The 20,004-nt window shown below is 35.6% G+C and overlaps 1 protein-coding gene across 3 annotated transcripts in view; it reads left to right on the top strand.

The window, feature by feature from the left end:
• LOC131434579 (activated Cdc42 kinase Ack) overlaps positions 1-12,783 on the top strand; it is a 53,647-nt gene extending 40,864 nt beyond the window's left edge. For all 3 annotated transcript variants that reach the window (XM_058601421.1, XM_058601420.1, XM_058601422.1), the window contains one exon: positions 11,467-12,783. In XM_058601421.1, coding sequence (XP_058457404.1) covers positions 11,467-11,560 — 94 coding nt within the window. In that variant the 3' untranslated portion in view covers positions 11,561-12,783. The remainder of the gene's footprint in view (positions 1-11,466) is intronic.
• Positions 12,784-20,004: the final 7,221 nt, after the last annotated feature.

Genomic DNA, 20,004 nt, shown 5'->3' with positions numbered 1-20,004 from the left:
CAGATATATTGAATGCTGAGAAAATCCATTCTACAATTTCCGAAAACTTCAATAATCCTGTTGGTGGCTGTGAAATGGAGCCCACAGGATTATTATCTTTTTCTGTGCTAGATCCTGGATTGCTTTGTGAATTTGACAAACCAGGAGGCACAGTCTTTGGTTTTGACTTTTTTTGTTTAACACGGGGATCTTTTTTTGAAGATGAAATTTTGGGTGTCTTTTTTGGTAATTTGGAGGAAGACTTCTTTCTCTTAACTGACTCTTGGGTAGTGATAAACGAATTACCTTCACTATTTTCGTCAGAGTCAGAGTCCTCTGGTTCCTCTAGATTTGAAAACCCGTTTTCGGTTTCCAAAGGGGGGACATCAATGACCGTTTTAAGCATTTCTGCATATGTGCGCTTAGACCGTGCTTTTAAAGAAAGCTTAATTTTGTCTTTGTGCACTTTAAATGCAGTGCATACTGAAATATCATCATGAGGACTATCCCCACAATAAATACATTTTTCAATTTCCTTGTTGCAATCATTATTTTTATGAGGCCCTTCACACTTAATACATTTTGGTTTATTACTACAATAAGTAGCTGTGTGGCCGAATTTTTTGCTGTTCGTACAATTCATTACATTTGGAACAAAAAGCCGAACAGGAAGGCGAATTTTATAGACATAGACATGGGACGGCAACGCAGACCCGGCAAATGTCACTCGAAACGAGTCTGATGGGCGATAAACTTTTTTTCCCTCTTCATGAACTACTGAGTGCAGTTGTTTGCACTCCAGTATTTTCACATCCTCAAGCATAGAGTTCTTGAAACGACCAACACCATGCTTGAGTAAATCATCTACCGAAAGACTCGCTTCGGTAACAACACCGTCAATTTCGACATCTTTGGAGGGTATGTAAATTTTATACTCTCTAGTGAAATGTTCCGAAGAGACAATATCATTCGCTTGTTTCAAATTATTTACTAGAACACGAATTTTATCATTATTTACTTTTATGATCTCTTTGATTGAGGAGAATCGTGATGTCAAACGTGATGGGGTGGGGGGGGGGGGGGGGGGGGGGGGGGGGTGATGTAATGAATTTCCGTCGATCAAAACGTGGTCGATTTGGTTTTCGGTCTGTTGGTCAGGTGACCTCCAGGTAGCTTTGTGGATAACCTTGCGAGGAAATAAGGTGCTTCTGACTACCATTTTTCGGGAGGCCCCAAAGTTGACACATCGATGGCCGTTGTTATTCGATGCGCACACTTAAAACCATTTCTTGAGCTCGGCATAATAAAATGCCGAAACTGATCAGTAACTCGTTAATTTGCTGATTGCTCAGTAATCAATACGCATGTTTCTGAACTTCGTTAACAGCATTCACTGATATTTCGGTAAAATGCTACACTTTGCCAAAATTTGGCATAATTGCTTGCTGAATTTATCAGTAAACAACAGATATGCCAACATCAGCAGAGACGTTTGCCGAGATTTCGGAATATGCGCTAGCTGTAGCCGAGATTCAGCACGACAGCTGTCATTTATTGCCGCGTTACATTTTCGCTTCGCATTGCGCGTTTATTTTCTGATGAAATACTCTAGTGAAAAAATGGATAATCTTCGAAGAAGCAAATATTGAATAAATATGGTGACATGTTTCGCTTTATAAAAAGCGACTTTATCAGAGCACTCGCGATTATAAGGGAAAACTCCCAACACGGGGCTCAAACGCCTCGAGACAAAACTTTGGGGGATATGCGAAAAAAGGTGGCCGCATCCGGAAACGCCGCTGTTGGTAGTGATGTCTGAGGAATTTGGCGAAGGAGACTGCTCATCAGTTTGGAAAGATGTACTAATTCCCATAGGACCGGAAATACTGTCAGCATTTAAAGCTCTGAATGGTTTTTACAGTATTCGGTATCAAATGCGAGCCTTCCGACAAACTTTTTAAAAAAATTTTGTTATGCTTCATGTTTTCAGGTAGAGGCTTGCACTTCTGGCAACAAATTTGTAAGCCTCCTTTAAGTGTTAATAAAATGAAATTTGATCCTGAATGGCGTGTTTATAATGTGAGAAATTACAAACAAAATTAATTAATTGACTAAATTTTTAATTACTGATGATTCGGTAATTTATTTTTTCATTTTTTCAGTTTATTGGATTGCCGAATATTCAGTGAACGTTTCACTGAGCAAACAGTAAACCTTATGCTGACGATTTCGGCAATATTTGACGTTTGTGAAATTTGAGGGTGCCGAGACGGTCAGTAATTTTATTTTTGCCGAGATGATTGCTGATTACTCGGCTGTGCGAATCTCGGCATTTTTTTGCCGAGACTCAGCTAAAAAATTTAAGTGTGCGGCATGGGGGCTGTTCGCATCGGCCGGGAATTCATGTCACCGATGGCAATTTTTCGTCTCTGCGTAGTCAGCCGTCATAGGCTTGTTCCAGCTGCACATAGAACGCTTCTTTCTCGTCATCGGGTCTCCCTTTGCATGGGCAGTGCACGTTGATGATGCTGTAATTGAAAATTCTCAACTTACACATCCTAGCGTTGATCGGCTACCACCCAATCACTCGCTGACGCATCTTGTTCAGCACTATAAGGTCACTTCCCAGTTCGTGCCACAGCTTTGGTAGAAGGTAGCCGCTCGATGTCCGTACTCCAGGGATAGGAGTTACTAGACGAGAGACTAAGAGCCACATTATGACCTGAATTACGCATTGTCCAGTCGTTTACCAATCAAAAAGGAAGACTTAGTCCTATGGCAAATTCGCTCATACTAAATATCAAAACTAATATATGAAAATATGTTTGGATGATATCTTCAAATGCTAGAGGAAATATTAGTAGTAAAACCATAGTAACAAATTTAAAAGGAATAATCAATTGTGTAAAACAGCCGTCAATTCTTCAAAACCAGATATGGAAAAAAATTGAACAAAACATCAGGTTTAAATCTAATTCCGGTTCACTTTACTGAGCGATGGAAGGGTAAAACAAATCGACAAAGCTTTGATGGTTCCATAGTAAACGTTCAATTAATTTACTTCATTTATACTTTACCCAACATGACCACACATCTACTGCCTTCAACGTGTTCGCGGTTCGCTAACACCTTGTTTGTTGGAGATCGGCTTTTTAGCACTTCGGCAACGCTTAGGTTGTGTTAAAAATCTCACAAATTTCTCGTTTGCGACCACGTGTCGAAAATTAAATATTCATTGCGTCTTTCAATCGAGCGTTTTATGTAAAGTGAACAACTCATGTCTCATCCCAAATCGTCCATAGACAACTTAGTGGCCGACTTTTGATGGTGATCGTTTGTTTGTTTGCTGTTCGTTTGAAGCCAAGTACTCGATGACCTACAGTGCGATGGCCCGCTCGGGTGAGCCTCGTCTGGCAATGACAGACGCTGGCTGCTGTATCTCGGTGAAAACCTCTTCCGAGACGATTGTGCTTTCACTCGAAGATGTTTGAATGAAAGTTTTAAGTTGCTTTACGAAATTTATGAAAACGTTCAATCGACTTGGTTGATGTTTTAAAGTGAATCATGACAGTAATTGAGGATTCACAATTCTCAGGTTCTTTACCATTGAGAAAGTTTCGAACCGAGTTTCGGTATAAAGTGACGCTGAGTGTCAAAGTAGTAGGACCTTTTTATCACATAATGAAATGATAATTATATATAACATAATCATTTTCAGATCTTGTTTAAACGCGGTTTAACTGATACATTGCTTATGTTATATGAGTTCTTATTCACTTTGACGATGTGCAGATTCGTGCCAATCGAAAAAAAATCATCAGTTCATAGTTTCGAATTTATGTGAGCAACCTTAAATGGTATTTTAAAAAAAGGTCACTATAAGTAAATCAGTGGCTTTCAATCTGTAGAATCAAATTTTAGTGTTCAAATGTCTGTTTTAATCGAGAAATGGATGTTTTGCATATATCTGTAATGCTGTCAACTGTAACTTCTTCATTTGATTTCAATAGCAAGTTCAAAATATTGTTGCAACTTTGAGCGGCTGCTCTAGATTTGCCAAAACGGATAATTTGCACTAAACGAAAAGTTTTATTCTATCGAAAATAATGTGTAACTTTTCTAGCTGTCTTATTTGTACGATCAATTGTAGTTAACATAACAAACTGTAGTTTACATAACAAATATCAATTGAATAAAAAAATTGAAGGTTTGATTGAAAAGTGGATGTCAGAAAACGATGTTGGAAGTCGTTTCAAAATCCAAGACTCGACTTCCGGCATATCGATATTCGTTACAAACCATAACAATATGGGTATTTTTTTAACGGGTTTGATGAGTAGATGTCAGAAAACGATGTTTGAAGTCGCTTCAATATCCAAGATGGAGACTTCCGGTTCATTGATATGTATGTATGTATGTATGTATATGTGAAGCCACCATCAGTTCAAGGCATTACCAATGTATGCGGGTAGACTTACAGTAGATCCGAATTTAATTATCAGATAGCTTTCATATTATTACTGTTAAGAAGGCCAAAATGGGTTATTTGGACCCGGCGCCTTCCAGCAATAACATCCAGCCATATAATAAAGATTTTCGCTGTACCAGCTTAAACCCGCCTGATGGTTTGTTTGTTAGAAGGGCGCGTCTTACTCATTTCAGACCTTCAGGGAGAAACACGAAGTTTCTCCCATGTGACTCAGGTTGGCAATCCACTCCATCATCCAGTCATTCACTTGTAAGATACCCTGATGCACTCCCTGCCCCTCACCATTGTAATAAAATAATATAATATTTGTGACGAAGTACAATATAGTAAAATAATAAGACATAATATAATATCATTTAATATAATACAATACAACAAATCGTCATACAATATAACATAATAAAATATAACATAGAGCAATATAATATCACATAATATAACATATATACTACAATATATTATCCTATAGAAGGGTTCCGTCATCATCCGTCATCTCCGTTCCGCTAGCCACTCATGTTCGAAAACTGACAATTATAGTAAAATCTGCTATCTCTTATCGATATGTTGACTATAGTGTTTGTCCGAAGAAAAGATGCCTACATTCCGTATCTCCTCGAAGTAATGACAGCAACATTATTATATAAGTAAAATCAAATAATATAACTCATTATAATATAATATAATATAATACAATATTATATAATATAATACAATACATATAGTATAACATAATACAATATAATACAATATAATATAATATAACATAATATAATATAACATAGTATAATATAATATAATATAATACAATATACCATACTATAGAAGGGTTTCCGTTATCATCCTTCATCTCCCTCCGCTAGTCAACTCATGCGCTAAAACTGACAATTATAGTGACATAAGCTATCTCTTATCAATATGTTGACTATAGTGGTTGGACGAACAAAGATGCCTACATTCCGTACCTCCGCGATGATATAACAGCAACAGTATTATATAATTAAAATCAAATAATATAACTCATTATAATATCATAAAATATAATACAATATTATATACTATAATACAATACATATAGTATAATATAATACAACATAACATAATATAATACAGTACATATAGTATAACATAATACATATAGTATAACATAATACAACGGAGAATTAGGTGGTAACCCTATTTATGTCTTATTTAAATAACATTTCCATTAGATTACCAAATTTTTCGAAATTGTGGGTCGTCCCCCTCGGCACGAAAAATTACCCTCTTGGGTTTAACGGGTTTGACATGTTTCACTGTTTCACTGGCCCTGCTACACACCTGTCTCTTAGTTTATCTATTACATCATCAATCTTTCCTTTCGCTTGCATACGATGTGTGATGTGATGTGATGTGAAGTTAAGCCACCATCAGTTCAAGGTCTTGCCAGTGGATGCGGGTAGACTTATAGTAGCCCCGATATGGTTCACCCATTCACCTTCTTACTATAGCTGTTATCGAAAAGCGAACAAAAAGGGGTGGGCGAATATGTCAGCAGAGTCACTTACACGTATTCCGCGGGAATAAAAGATGCTCTTCCAACCATAATATCCAATGCATGGGTGAAGCATATCGCTTTACATGCTTGAACCCTCCTGATGGTTTGTTTGAGAAGGGCGCGTCAGGCTCATGTCAAACCTTCAGAAGGAAATAAGATTCCTTCAAGTGACTTGGGCTGGCTATCCACAATCCCTCGTCCAGTCATATAATACATATATAATACAATATGATAAAATATAATTAAATATGATGTACTAAAATATATGATAAAGTAATGCAATTCAATATGCTATAATAAATAATATTATATAATAATATATTATAATACAACATGAGATCACATATTTCAATAATATACAATATGGTATAATATATTATATTATAACCTAGACGAACCTGCCTCCGGTCGAAAGTCAAGAAAACTGAACTAAACTATATTATAATATAATACAATATAATACAATATGATATAATATAATATAATACACTATAATATAATATAATACAATATAACATAATATAATATAATATAATATAATATAATACAATATAATATAATATAATATAATATAATATAATACAATATAATACAATATAATATAATATAACATAACATAATATAATATAATATAATATAATATAATATAACATAACATAATATAATATAATACAATATAATATAATACAATATAATATAATATAATATAATAATATATAACAAAATATAATTTAATATGATATAATGCAACACATTTTCATATCCTCTAAAATATAATGATATAACATGGTGCAGTTTAAAATAATACCACATAACATAATACACTAAAGTCTCTTTTAAATGCGCGTGTATGTACCGCATAACTCTGAAAATTCGCATAAAAGACCGCACAACTCTGAAACTTTAGAAAAAAGCGCATAACTCTGAAAATTCGCATAAAAAACCGCATAAAGAAGACCGCATAAAAAAGACCTTCGTGTATAACAGTATTATGTAATGTTTAAATTATACATATTTTGAAAGCACACATTTCTGTGTCCGAAGAGTATTACTTTCGTCAAGTAAATAATATGAAACGATCTCACCGGTATCCCGCATTTTCATCAATGCGCTCAGGTTCTTCCAGTACGTTTGCCAAAGTTGCCATCAGTCCTATTAATGAAATCTGCATCTAAATGGCGCAGCTATAACTTTTATCACGGTGTTTGCTACCCGCCACTAGATGGCGCACTACTACCGAAAAGGGATATTCACTCGAGATGGTCTTCTCTAATTTAGTAGGTAGAAACGATAGTGTCTCTTCTTGCTGTATTTACAAATAAAGAAAAACATACAAAAATGAATCCTAGACATTTTGCCATCTGCGCGGCGATTGTTCTAATCACTATCCGCTTCGCTCAACTAAAATCCTCGGACACTCGGAATGCAAGACCGAGTACAAGTAGAATTCCGGATGGCGTAGCCCGAACATAACACGCAATAAAACAACAAGGAGCAACTGCCCGCAACGAGTATTCTTTGCAATCTGGACTACTTCGATCTCTCCTCTACACACACAAAATCTTCCTTCATAACATAAACACTTGAACTTTCAAGAATCCGGGTGGCGGAAACCTAGCGCAAAAATTCGTCCGGTTGACGCAACCCAAGCGAAACACAACATAGGCGCACAGAGCGAGAGAAAAACACAACCGTGCGCGACGAATGTTATACACGAACTCGAGACTTCCGGTTCATTGATATTCGTTACAAACCATCACAATATGAGAATTTTTCGAACGGATTTGATTGGTGGATGTCAGAAAACGATGTTGGAAGCCATTCCTTCCGGCATATCGATATTCGTTACAAACCATCACAATATGTGTATTTTTTGAACAGATTTGATGAGTGGATGTCATAAAACGATGTTGGAAGCCGTTTCTAAATCCAAAATGGCGACTTCCGCCACATCGATATTCGTTGCAAATCGTCACAATTTAGGTCTTTTTCGAACGAGTTCAATGAATAGATTAAATTTAAAAAAAAAAACTTTCTTAATCCACCTAGTGGTGTGATAATGCCTTTCTCTTTCTTCAAAACAGTCTCATAAAAACATTTTTTATATTTTTATTCAATAATTTGTGACACTAATTTGGGCTTATTTTTGACACCAATTGATTCGAGATTGAATCGAGTAGTTCACAAAAGCATTCTTCAGTGTTTATATTACATAGTAGGCATCATTTTTCCAACCAAGCGACATTTGCGTTTCCTATTTGTATGAGAAGAGTGGTGCTAATCTAAGAACCCTTCTTAATCCACCTAATGGTGTGATAATGCCTTTCTCTTTCTTCAAAACAGTCTCATAAAAACATTTTTTATCTTTTTATTAAATAATTTGTGACACTTATTTGGGCTCATTTTGGTGTCAAAAATGATTGAATCGAGTAGTTCACAAAAGCATCTTCAATGTTTATATCAAATAGTAGGCATCATTTTTCCAACCAATCGCTTGACATTTACGTTGCCTATTTGTATGAGAAGCATGATGCTAATCTAAAAAAAACCTTCTTAGTCCACTTGGTGGAATCGAAAAAAAATGTTCATGCCAAAAGTCTTAGAATTGCATGAAACGTCGAGATTTAGTGGCGTCTCGAAAAACATTTTTTTTAAATCGACTTTCTGGGACTTATTAAAAAAGTCCCCGAAAGTCTGATTTTTCTGATAACACTAAATCTCGACGTTTCATGCAATTCTAAGACTTTTGGCATGAACATTTTTTTTCTATTCCACCAAGTGGACTAAGAAGGTTTTTTTTTAGATTAGCATCACGCTTCTCATGTACTCTCATGTATGGTGCTTTTTCAAGATCGATGAGAACTTGTTTCGAGGTGTTTAAGCTTTTGAACACTAGAGCTTTACGAAAATAGAGGTGATCCCAATAAATTTTCACCCTTATATATATATATATATATATATATATATATATATATATATATATATATATATATATATATATATATATATATATATATATATATATTTATTTATTTCATGTACCATACATAAAATTTTCGAGATATAATTTTTTGAAATTTTCTAAAATCAACAGCCTATACTGTAAAATCTAATAAGGATACAAAAATTCGTCCAAGACATGAAATGTGCGTCTTTTCTTTAGCTTTCAAATAAGCGATTCCATGAAACAACCTTTAAAGTTAATATAATGAAAAAAGTTAAAAATTAATAAACAAATATGAAAAATTTAAACTGGGGCCTATTTTTTTTCTATTTTTGTTGAAAAAAGAAGCCTTAGGGGCTTAACTCAATCTTGGCAAATTTCATGTCTTGGACGATTTTTTTGTATCTTTATTAGATTTTACAATATAGGCTGTTGAAAAAAGGCTCTTTTTTGAAAACGCGAAATTTCAAAAAATCCAATCTCGAAAATTCCACGTACCATGTTGGAATAAAAAAGACTGTGTCGAATACTTTCGAGTTCTTTACCGAAAAAAATAGATGGAAAAAAAATACCAGCATAATGTAAACGCTTGCCAGCTGCTTTCATAAAGGACTTCCTGGATAGCAAGCAACGTGAAAATTGCTATCCACACGGCATTCATAGCTAACATCTAAAGCCTTAGATACCAACTTAGAAATTTCCTTTTGAATTGTCGCGTCAAGGGGTCGTTTCCAGCACATCGTTTTCTGACATCCGCTCATCAAACCCGTTCGAAAAATACCCATATTATGATTGTTTGTAACGAATATCGATAGACCGAAAGTCGCCATCTTGCATATTGAAACCACTTAGAACATATTTGTATGACATATACTGGTCAGTATAGTTCCAAAAATATCATGCTATATTATTTAAAACAATGTACGTAAGATACAAATTTTTATATTGAAAATCTGAAATCTTGATTTTTCAATCAATTTACAATTTTTTTTACATACTGGTTATTTTTTTTCAAAATTTGAAAATATGCGCTGGTTAACAACCCTATGCATCTAGTAAAAGATTAAATGTAGTAATTTCGATCAATATTCACTTCCTTTTCCATTAAATTCATGTTTGATTTTTTTTTAAATATTGAATCTTCGCTGATTGACAACCCTAACCCGCAATTTTTTTATTGACATTGACATTTTCCTTTTGCAATAATGGTATGCAATTTGAGCATTTCATGGAACAGTATCGAGATGAAAACAGTCACTAATGACTCCGATTTGAATTTCTTCATGACAGTTATTAACAGCAATGAAATTCGCACCAAAAGCAAAATGCAGCCGATTCTATTGATGACTATCATTCTTTCGTTACATTCGTCGCCCAATACGAGTAAGACTGTCGTCACTATATTCATGAAGCGCTCGCTCATAACTGTTACATGCGACTTTCATCTGTATTTTTCGCCCGACATTCATGTGTGACTGCCCGAATAGTAGGCAACATGAAAGTTTCCAGCACACGACATTCGAAGCAAACATCTACAGTTTTAAGTACCAACTTAGGAGTTTAACTTGAAACTGTCACGTGAAGGGACCGTTTTCAGCACTGCTCTTACTTACTATGTTTCTGGTTGTATAGCGTGCAGGGTTGCCATTAAACTTATTAGGGTTGCCATTAATCTATATTAACTTGACATAACTGTTTACAAATTGAAAAGGCTATGGTAGGTTACACCCAAAGAAAGTTTTTGATTTCATTCGAGTTTGAAAACAAAATCTTGACAGAAGCTTCTAGTGAAGTTTTTTGAAAATATAAGTTATATGAGAAAGGCGTTAAATTAATGGATTAAAAAAGGTTTTTGAATTCCCTCTTTAGAAAGGTATTAGAATTGCTGGAAAACCCGACTTTTGAACGGAGCCTTAGAGACCCATAGTGTTATCTACCATTCGACTCAGTTCGGCGAGATCGGAAAATGTGTGTGTGTATGCTCAATTTTCTCAGAGATGGCTGAACCGATCTACTGTCGGGCCATTGATCAAGTTCAAAGATCAAATGGCTGTGACTTTTGGTTCCGGAGATATGATTGTATATGTGACGTAACCGACAAAACGCGTTGTATTTTTACGCGCTCAATTTTCTCAGAGATGGCTGAACCGATTTTAACAAACCTATGCTCGTTTCAAAGCTACTGTCGGGCCATTGATCAAGTTCAAAGAACTTCTGTGACTTCTGGTTCCGCAGACAAGTTTGTTAGACAAAACGCGTTGTATTTTTACCGCGCAATTTTCTCGGAGATGACCAAACAGATTTTAACTAGCGTTTGAAAGCTATTGTTAGGCCATTGATCAAGTTCGAAGACCAAATGGCTGTGAAAAATTGATTTAATTTCATTTGATTTAATTTGTCTAGGCTAGAAAACAGTAACACGTCAATGAAAAATTTTCTGAAATTTTCTTTGTAGTTCCTACTCTTACTAATCAAGTATTGTATTAAATCACGTTTTTCTTCTTTCTTTACAATTTACAGTCTCGGTCTGGCCAATCGAACCAAATGCGAGGAAGCGTTAGCGAAAACAGGGTGGAGCATCCAAATAGCAGCATCTATACTGCTGGAGACCTAATCGCATCTTCCAGTGGTGTTTATTTTTTGAATTCGCTCTTCGACGACTAGGTAGGTGGTCTGACAGAAGCTCATTTGCACGGATCAAACAACGATGGTTTTTTATCTCTTCATGTCATTGCGGGACAGTGATGCAAGTATTATTTTAATTTTTGGTTCCATTTTTGTAACATAGGAATGTGAATATTTACTCTCAATAATGTTAACAATTAAGTTTTAGGCGGAAGAAAATTTTAGAAAAGAAATATCAAAACGCTCGACAGTTATCGAATGTCTTAGATTGATTGATGGGACGTAATAACCTTAATTTAATTGCTCCATTTAATCTATTTCTTACATTCACCGAAAAGAGCTTCAAACTATACATAGGTCTATATACCTATAAACGAAACTGAACGATTCTCATAAAATAGTGCACTCAAGAATCTACCGAAAATAAACTCGATAAACGCAATCGAATGCTCTCTATCTCTATCTCTGGTCAATGTTGTATAGTGTTTAAACTATCTCAATGAGCTGAGCTTTTGAACATCATCATTACCCGTCGAAAGGCATCTGATGATTGCTTTAAGTAAACTTCGTCTATTATTACTAGATAGTTCATTGTACTATCGGATTTCTCAACTGAATTAAACGTATGCAAAATGACGAAAATGTACAATACTGCGATAGCACTCACTACGTAACGGCAGTAACTCGAAGATGAAGTGAAACAAAAAATTAGAGCTTCACTAACCGCTGCTGGATAAAATGGTCATTTATGGTACGAAGATAGAAAAACCGTTCCCGGTTTTCACTATAACAGTCGTGGTACTTCAAAATTTTATAGCCGGTATCCATTCTGTCTTAGATATGTGTTATGATTAGAGCGGGAGAACTAATAACCAGTTAAAGTGGGCGCGAAAATTCGTTCTCAAGTATTTATATGTTAACAAGCTATCAGACGTTGTTATACTTAATAGAAAGAGGAGCACAAAATTAAAATAGCGAAATGCTCTTTCAGAATCAGTACAGTTAGCACTGGATAGCTTTGAAATGATCAATTACAGCTGAGCAAAGAGGTTTTATGTGGGTTCGTTTTCAGTTCCCAAACTTGGAAAGCGGAACAAATTTTAAAAAGGCTATTCTAATGCGCGAATGATTATGGAAATTCAAGAACATAACATTAACATAGTTTATTTACATGTTACAAAAATGCTATGCAAATATATTTTTAATCAATTATTTTTTGTCCTCGATGTCTAGAAGGTTTCCGTATAAAATATCACTTCCATTGATTGCATGCTGCGAATGTCTATCAAGCACGGTTTAAGCTTAAAATTGCCCAATTATTGTCCGATTTGTTTTGTTCCTCAAAAGCAAAATCATAAATATTTAGTGTCCAAATTGTTGTAGAAAATGATTCTGCCATGAACAGCTCCAGGTAAGAAAATTGACACCAACCAATCCAATGAATAGCACGGAACGGCTATGATTGAGTGGCGACTACATTTCGAAATCCATCGAAGCAGCTCAACGCACTCTTTACCGATCAGGCGGCGAAGAATGGTTGGTTTGCGAGTATAATTGGAAACAGATTCGTTTGTGCGGTCACATTTAATATCGCATTAGGGGTTGCATTTATGTGATTCTATCGTACCCATCGCTTGCTGATCAAATGAGAATCAATCAGTGATAATTCCATGCGTTATTTTGATGGTGCAGTCGGCTTTCAAAAATGAGTTAATTCCAATTGTTTTGTTATGATCACTTGATCCACTTGTCTAAGTGCTGCTCAGAAAAAAGTCTAATTTCAATGTGTTGTTTAATACGTATAGTTAAAAATTTGATTAAAACAGTTATTTTGAGTGATAGTGCAGGTGTGGAAAGCGTGTTTCTTGTAGTGAGTGTGCTATTTATTGACTAATTTTGATTCGCAAAACTAAAAATGCTCAAGCGGCGGAAACTGAGAATTTACCGCCCCAAAACTCAACGATATTAACCGATCGAAGCGCTGTGTGAATATCATTGTCGGTGTTATCAGTTTTCTATGAAATATGTAAAAATTTACAAGTCAATTCTGTCTTTCAAGCTGAAAATCTAAAATTGGTCTGCAGCAAACCCATTCGCGAGTGTTTATTTTATTTTATTCTTTGAGCAGTTGTGTTTTATCTCTCGTTGTTAACGGCAATGTGAATAGGAGAAAAAGGATATTGGTGAGATCGTTCCTTATAGATATTTTATATTTTTCTTACTTATACTGCCTTATTGTATTTCTCCTGAATGTCGAAAATCAACTTTTGTTGAGATCATATTGTATGCCAACACATATCCGGATCTCTTTCCCTCCCTACTAACACATTTCCTATCCCGTGATACTCGTGGAGATACACTGGTACCAGCGGTCTCTAGAAACAACGAGTATCGGACTAACATTCCTTCCTCTTCCTCAGTAGCACAGCCTTTGGTCGTAGCCGGCGTCGTTATTGATAATTTAATGAAAAGTACAGTGAAAATGATTTGCCATCTCGAAGAAATTGAAGCGAATTCCATTTTGAAGCTTATGACCGATACTTCCACATACGGTAACTGAGCCCCGGTATAGCCAAAGTGAATTAACGTGATCACCAACTTATATGATCTGTAAACTAGATGAATTTACTGACTGTTTCAAACTATGGTTTATTCATAAGACTTCGTTTTTTCCGTTTGAATATACTTTTGTGCAAATCGGTCTAGTTATCTCGGAGAAAATTGAGTCCATATGTTTGTCACATACACACGTATACAGAATTGAACACATCTGACATGCGGTTTTCCCGTTAGATTGTGTAATTGACTTCACGATTGGAGGTAATTAGCATCGAGTTTTGGGAGACAAGCAGTCACGTACCCAGAAGGGGGGCCCTGGCCTCTCCCGAAATCAAAAATAGATATATAATTATCTAGAAGATCTCAGACATGTGTGAAATAACAAGACAGTAAACGTAAAGAAATGTGATACAATAATAGTTCCAATGGAAAAGTTTAAAGTGTCTGTTAAAAACACCCGTTAAAGGCACACAGAAAATTAGGTACACAAGCAATCTTCAGTAACATTATTTTTTATCTTTGGGCCCCTCCCGAAACGAAATCCTGGGTACGGGCCTGGAGACAAGATTAAACTTTTAGTTTTTCCTGCCATTCCATTATTGTAGCTTTCGAAAACAGCAAACATTTCTCGATTATCCATTACAAACAAATGTCGTATCAAAAAAATGGCTCTTAAAAAAAACCAATTCAGATTTTCATGTGCATGCGTGAGATTCCGATTAGTTTCAAACACTGTTCTTGATAAGTGTATGGACTCAATTCTCCACGAATCGATTTTTGAGAGTTTGTTTGTTTGTTTGTAAAAACCAAAAACAAATTCTGTGGCTTCAATGTTGACACTTAAGACTAAATACATTTAAGAATGAACATTTAGACTAAATATTTTTAAGAATGGACACGACATTGTTTGAGCATATTTCTGTTAAAATCAACAATAACAGCGATAATATTAAAAACGCGCTGTTGTCCTTCAATAGCGCTATTGTGGCTGTAGCTGGTTCGCCGGAACGAATACGCATGAATAAGTTGTTTCTCAAGGCTCAATACGTTCGAGAATGTTAGAGCATCATATTCTAGCTGTTAATATGTCGGATACAAGTAGAGCACGTGAGTAATCTCTCCTAGTGATCATTAGCTTGGTATTTGGAATGTGTGTTTCCATAAGAGGTTCCGAATAGCGAATCATATAAAACGGCGTTGCGTCCCCTAATTCTGTCAATTCCGTTTTGATAGTATGAATTCCAATTCGACGAACAAAGAAACGATCAAAAAAAGAATGTAAGCTGTATATTTATACTGTATAATTAATATGTACGATTAGAATTTCACTGGAAGCGAGCAAAAAAACTTTTTTTCACAACTAACAAGCAATCTTGCGTCCCGATGAATTTTTGTATGACAATTTTCATTTGTTTAAACTGTGTATTTAATGCTAATCCTAAATATTAATGTACCACCATTACATGTGAGTTAACTGAAAATTTAGCAAATTATGCAAAATCCTAATAAAGCTGACAAAAATTTATTTACATTGAAATTTATATCATCGGAAGTATTCATTACATATGCCTGATATTTGCAGCAAAATGCACTCGAAGTGTGATTACACATTCAATTTGTACATGATGACTATTATACCGAGGTTAATTTTCATTTTTTTAAACTCTGTATTTAATACCAGTCCTAAATATTAAAGGACCAAGGTGGCCTTCTTGTAGAGTTTAAAATTAATTGAGGATCTCTTTCGGAAACATAATCGTTAATATTATGCATTTTTAAACAACGATTCCTGTTAGTTTTTGAGACGGCTGATTCTAGCCACTTAAAAACTGAAAACCAGCGCGTTTCGAAAGGACTTTTTAATTATCTTCTTTTGTGGTCAAACAATGTCGCTTCGATCACAAAACACAGCAAATAATATAAAATGTGCTCGATGGTTTGTACGTAAAGTGCTGCCTGCATCTGATATGAAAGATAGTATACATACTTTTGAAGTGTCACTTCTGTTTAAGCAGAAACTCAGAGCACACATCACAATGGCTTCGCAAAAACGCAAGGCTATGAAGAGTCGGAAAAAAGTTCTGTATGGCATAGAAGTAGCTAAGGGAAGTACGAAGAGGAGAATTCGCACAAACAAAAGCTACGACATCTACATGTACTAGTTATTGGAACAGATGACACTTATCTAAGGACCCTGTTTTCGATTACATTGCATTCAAAACATCTCATTTTGCTCATGGCAATAATCGCTCGGCTCTCTATTTTCGCGAAATTTAGATCAAGATAGTCACTATCATCAAGAATCGCTAATCGAAACGGTTGAATTTCTTTAGATTTTGCATTCATTTTTTGCATTCTGACTGAAATGGAGTTTTTCTATCTGGCCGTACTCGAAAATCCGTAACACTGGAACCGGTTAGAGCTCAATCAATATTCTCAGGAAAATGACAATTTAAAAATCGAAAACAGTTTTCTCATTCGCTATTGAGTGGAAATTCATTTAAAAAATCGGTTCATTGTACTAAATTGTGGTAAACAGAAACAGGAATTCCAAATCTCAACGTTCCAAGAAGATTGACACAGGATACTTAGTTGTGAATTCAAGTTTTGAAGTAATTAAATATGACCTTTTTTCGTGCAAGAGACGAAAAGATATTTATTACACCCGAATGTACAATATTTGTCATAGCATTATAATTCTAAGTCACTTTTGACAGTAACTTGTTTTAAGGTAGATATTATCAATCTAATGACTTAACAAATTGAAATAGCTAGTTTTGGACATTCAGTTTTGTGACCGGTCATACCCCGCGGGGATAGATAATTGCTTCAAGTTGATACTTATAACATCAGGTTTCGGCTCAATGACGGTCAGTAACTGCGCAAATTATTACACTCACCGAATTTCAAGGCTGTTCACGGGTCAGACCCATCGCGGAATTTTCAATTTGGCATTTTGATGTTGCACTGGCATAGAATGTGTTCTCTTTGTTCAACATTATATACTATTGGTTACGGTGGCGACGATGAAGGCTTTCAGTTGTACGGAAGCGTCTTTGGTTGCAGCCCACGGAAATTGACACCGTGTCTGTTATGATCCAATCTTGCATCTTCAAAAGACATCAGTTACCAAAAAAACGAACCCTTTTCCATTCATAACTCGCTTGTTCGCCATTTGTCTTGCATCGTTGCTAAAAAAAGACACATAATAACAAAGGCTGACGTCATGCAAAGGCTTCAAATCACATAATTAATTAATAATTCAATATCTGACCGCCATTGGTTGGCTCTACTGATAGTAATAGAAAAGGAGAAAGGCACAGAGGTATATCTTATACAAGTGTTGTTTAGAGATAAAACCAAAGAGACGTTCACCAAGGAGACCTCAATGTCCGTTTGAATGATAAGAAAATTCCACCAAGTGGCTCGTCACCGTTCAGTGCATTATTAACTGACCAAAACCGTTACACGAAGAGGAATATATCTGCTGAGCGGCAATGAAACATTGGTTGAAAACAATTGACGTGTACAATAATCTATTAATTACTACCAGAGCGCGGGAGTCGCATGTTTGACGCTCATATGACTCAGGGAAGGTGCCGCTATTAGACGGATAACCTTACGAATTGGTATAATCCACCTATAGCTTTAAAGAAGTCTTTTGCATAGAGTAAGTTAATTTCGATGGTTGAATTGGCATGCTGTGAAATAATATGATCATCGTGTTATATTCTTGCCATGTTTCCTTCAGACGTCGGTGAAAAACGCAAGAAAAGCGTTCTGTATCCATTCCCTGTGATGGATCCGCTTAGCTCCAGCAATTAAAAATATAACATCAAAATATATGAGGGTCCTACCGAACACAAAAAAATGATTTTTGCAGGTGACTTAATCCCTCAAACGATGTAATTCATAAAGACCTAATTTGTCAAATGACGGAAAGTTTCATTTGTAATGGCTTAATGTTCGAATTTTACTGGTCTAGACCAGCAGTCTGCTGGCAGGTGCGACTGTATGAATTTAAATGCACCTATTACCAGCCAAGCAGATGTGTGCTTCTGTGGCTCAGTCAAATAACAGAAATACTTTGCGATCCAACGATTCTCAGTTCAAGTCGTGCCGGTTTCTATCAGTAATCGTTCTTTTTTATTTCAATTCATGTCATGGAATTTTAGCCACAATATAAAATGTTTTTTTCCACAAATACGTTCATTTCATTGGAAATATACATAAGTTTTTCTTCGCCGTGACATTCACAATACATAGTACTTTAAACCTGATACATTTCGAATATCATATTAATATGTTGGTATTCATTAGTTAATCTAAACACTGTTTTTATCCAGCGATTTGCTATTATAAATTACATTAAATAAAATACATTTATTTTGCACATGATCTTATAACTATTTAGGTTTGTTTGTATCAGTTCTTCACTATTATTCATTTAATATAGCTGGCTATTGGTTGAACTCATGGAAGCGAAAGGGGTCTAACATAAAATTAAATTTAAATTGGAACTCCAATGTACTTAATGAAATGATAAAGAAGTTTCATGTAAGAAAGGTCACGACAAGTAAGAATGTCACGAACTGGGACATTCGATAGTCTACCTTGAGTACGCAAGGAATTTAAGTCGCATGTTCAAACGACATGATCAATATCGCGATAACCTTCGCCACAAGCACAATGGTTAGTCTCGGAAAGTCCAATTCGAAGGAGATGTGCATCTAACGTGTAATGATTGGACATGAGTCTGGACATCACACGAATGAAATCCCTACATACATCCAGTCCCCTGAACCATGCCTCGATATTTTAGGAATAATTGGGTGCATCCACCGACCCAGATCATCTTTATCCCAAGAAGCTTGCCAGCTGGCAAGTGTTCTTTGGCGAGACGCGCTATAGAATTCGTGGAAAGCAATCGGTCTCTCATAAATTTCACCCTCAAACGTGGTGCTGGCTAAAATATCGGCTCTCTCATTGCCTGGAATGGAGCAATGAGCCGGGACCCAAACTATTGTGGTTTGATAACTATTATTCAATATGTCGTTCAGGCACTGTTTTATTTTGCCCAAGAAAAACGGTTCAGTTTTGCCAACAGCGTTTGAGCGAATGGCTTCAATTGCACTCAGGATATCTGTGAAGAGAAAATAATGGTTTGGAGATAAGTGGCGATTACACTCAAACTATAAGGAACTGCTGCTAACTCCGCTATATAAACAGATGCAGGTTCTTGAAGCCTAAATGAAGCCCAATATTAAATGTTCTTCCACGTAAATTTGCGTGAACTGCGACGCATCTAATAAGATGTAAAATCACGGGTTTTTTTTCGAAGTGCGTAGGGAATATTTAATACATACATCAACGTGAGGGTTGGTTTTAGTCAGTTGTACTGATTCTATTTATTACTATTGGGATTTGAAATACTAATCCGCCATTTTCAAATACATTCTTCCTTCCTCCACCATATCGATCTTCAACGTCAAAATCACCATTATTTGAGTATTGAACCTAGCCGCGGCACGTTTTCTCAATAGAATAGGCTATGTGTTCGGAAGCATTCAATAAGCTTCAGCGGTTTTTAAACAAGTAAAACTTCCCGCAAATGACGTGAGTTTGATTCAAAAACGGACATTTTCAATTAAGAACAAAAAAACATCCACTAACGTTTTGATACGTTTTTGAACTCTTTATATCGATCAGCAATCATCCTTCGAGGCATCTATATGGAATCATATTTGATTGCCTAATGGAAATATTAATAATATTTTCATTTCTTGAGCCACAAATTGAATCTAGCATTCTTACTGACTAGCCGGTTCGTACAGCGAGGAGTGTTTCGTTCATATAACCCTACATCGTATTAAG

The sequence above is a fragment of the Malaya genurostris genome, chromosome 3 (genome assembly GCF_030247185.1).
Source record: "Malaya genurostris strain Urasoe2022 chromosome 3, Malgen_1.1, whole genome shotgun sequence".
Classification (NCBI taxonomy): domain Eukaryota; kingdom Metazoa; phylum Arthropoda; class Insecta; order Diptera; family Culicidae; genus Malaya; species Malaya genurostris.
The sequence above is the reverse complement of the archived record's forward strand: the minus strand, read 5'-3'. Positions and strand labels throughout refer to the sequence as shown.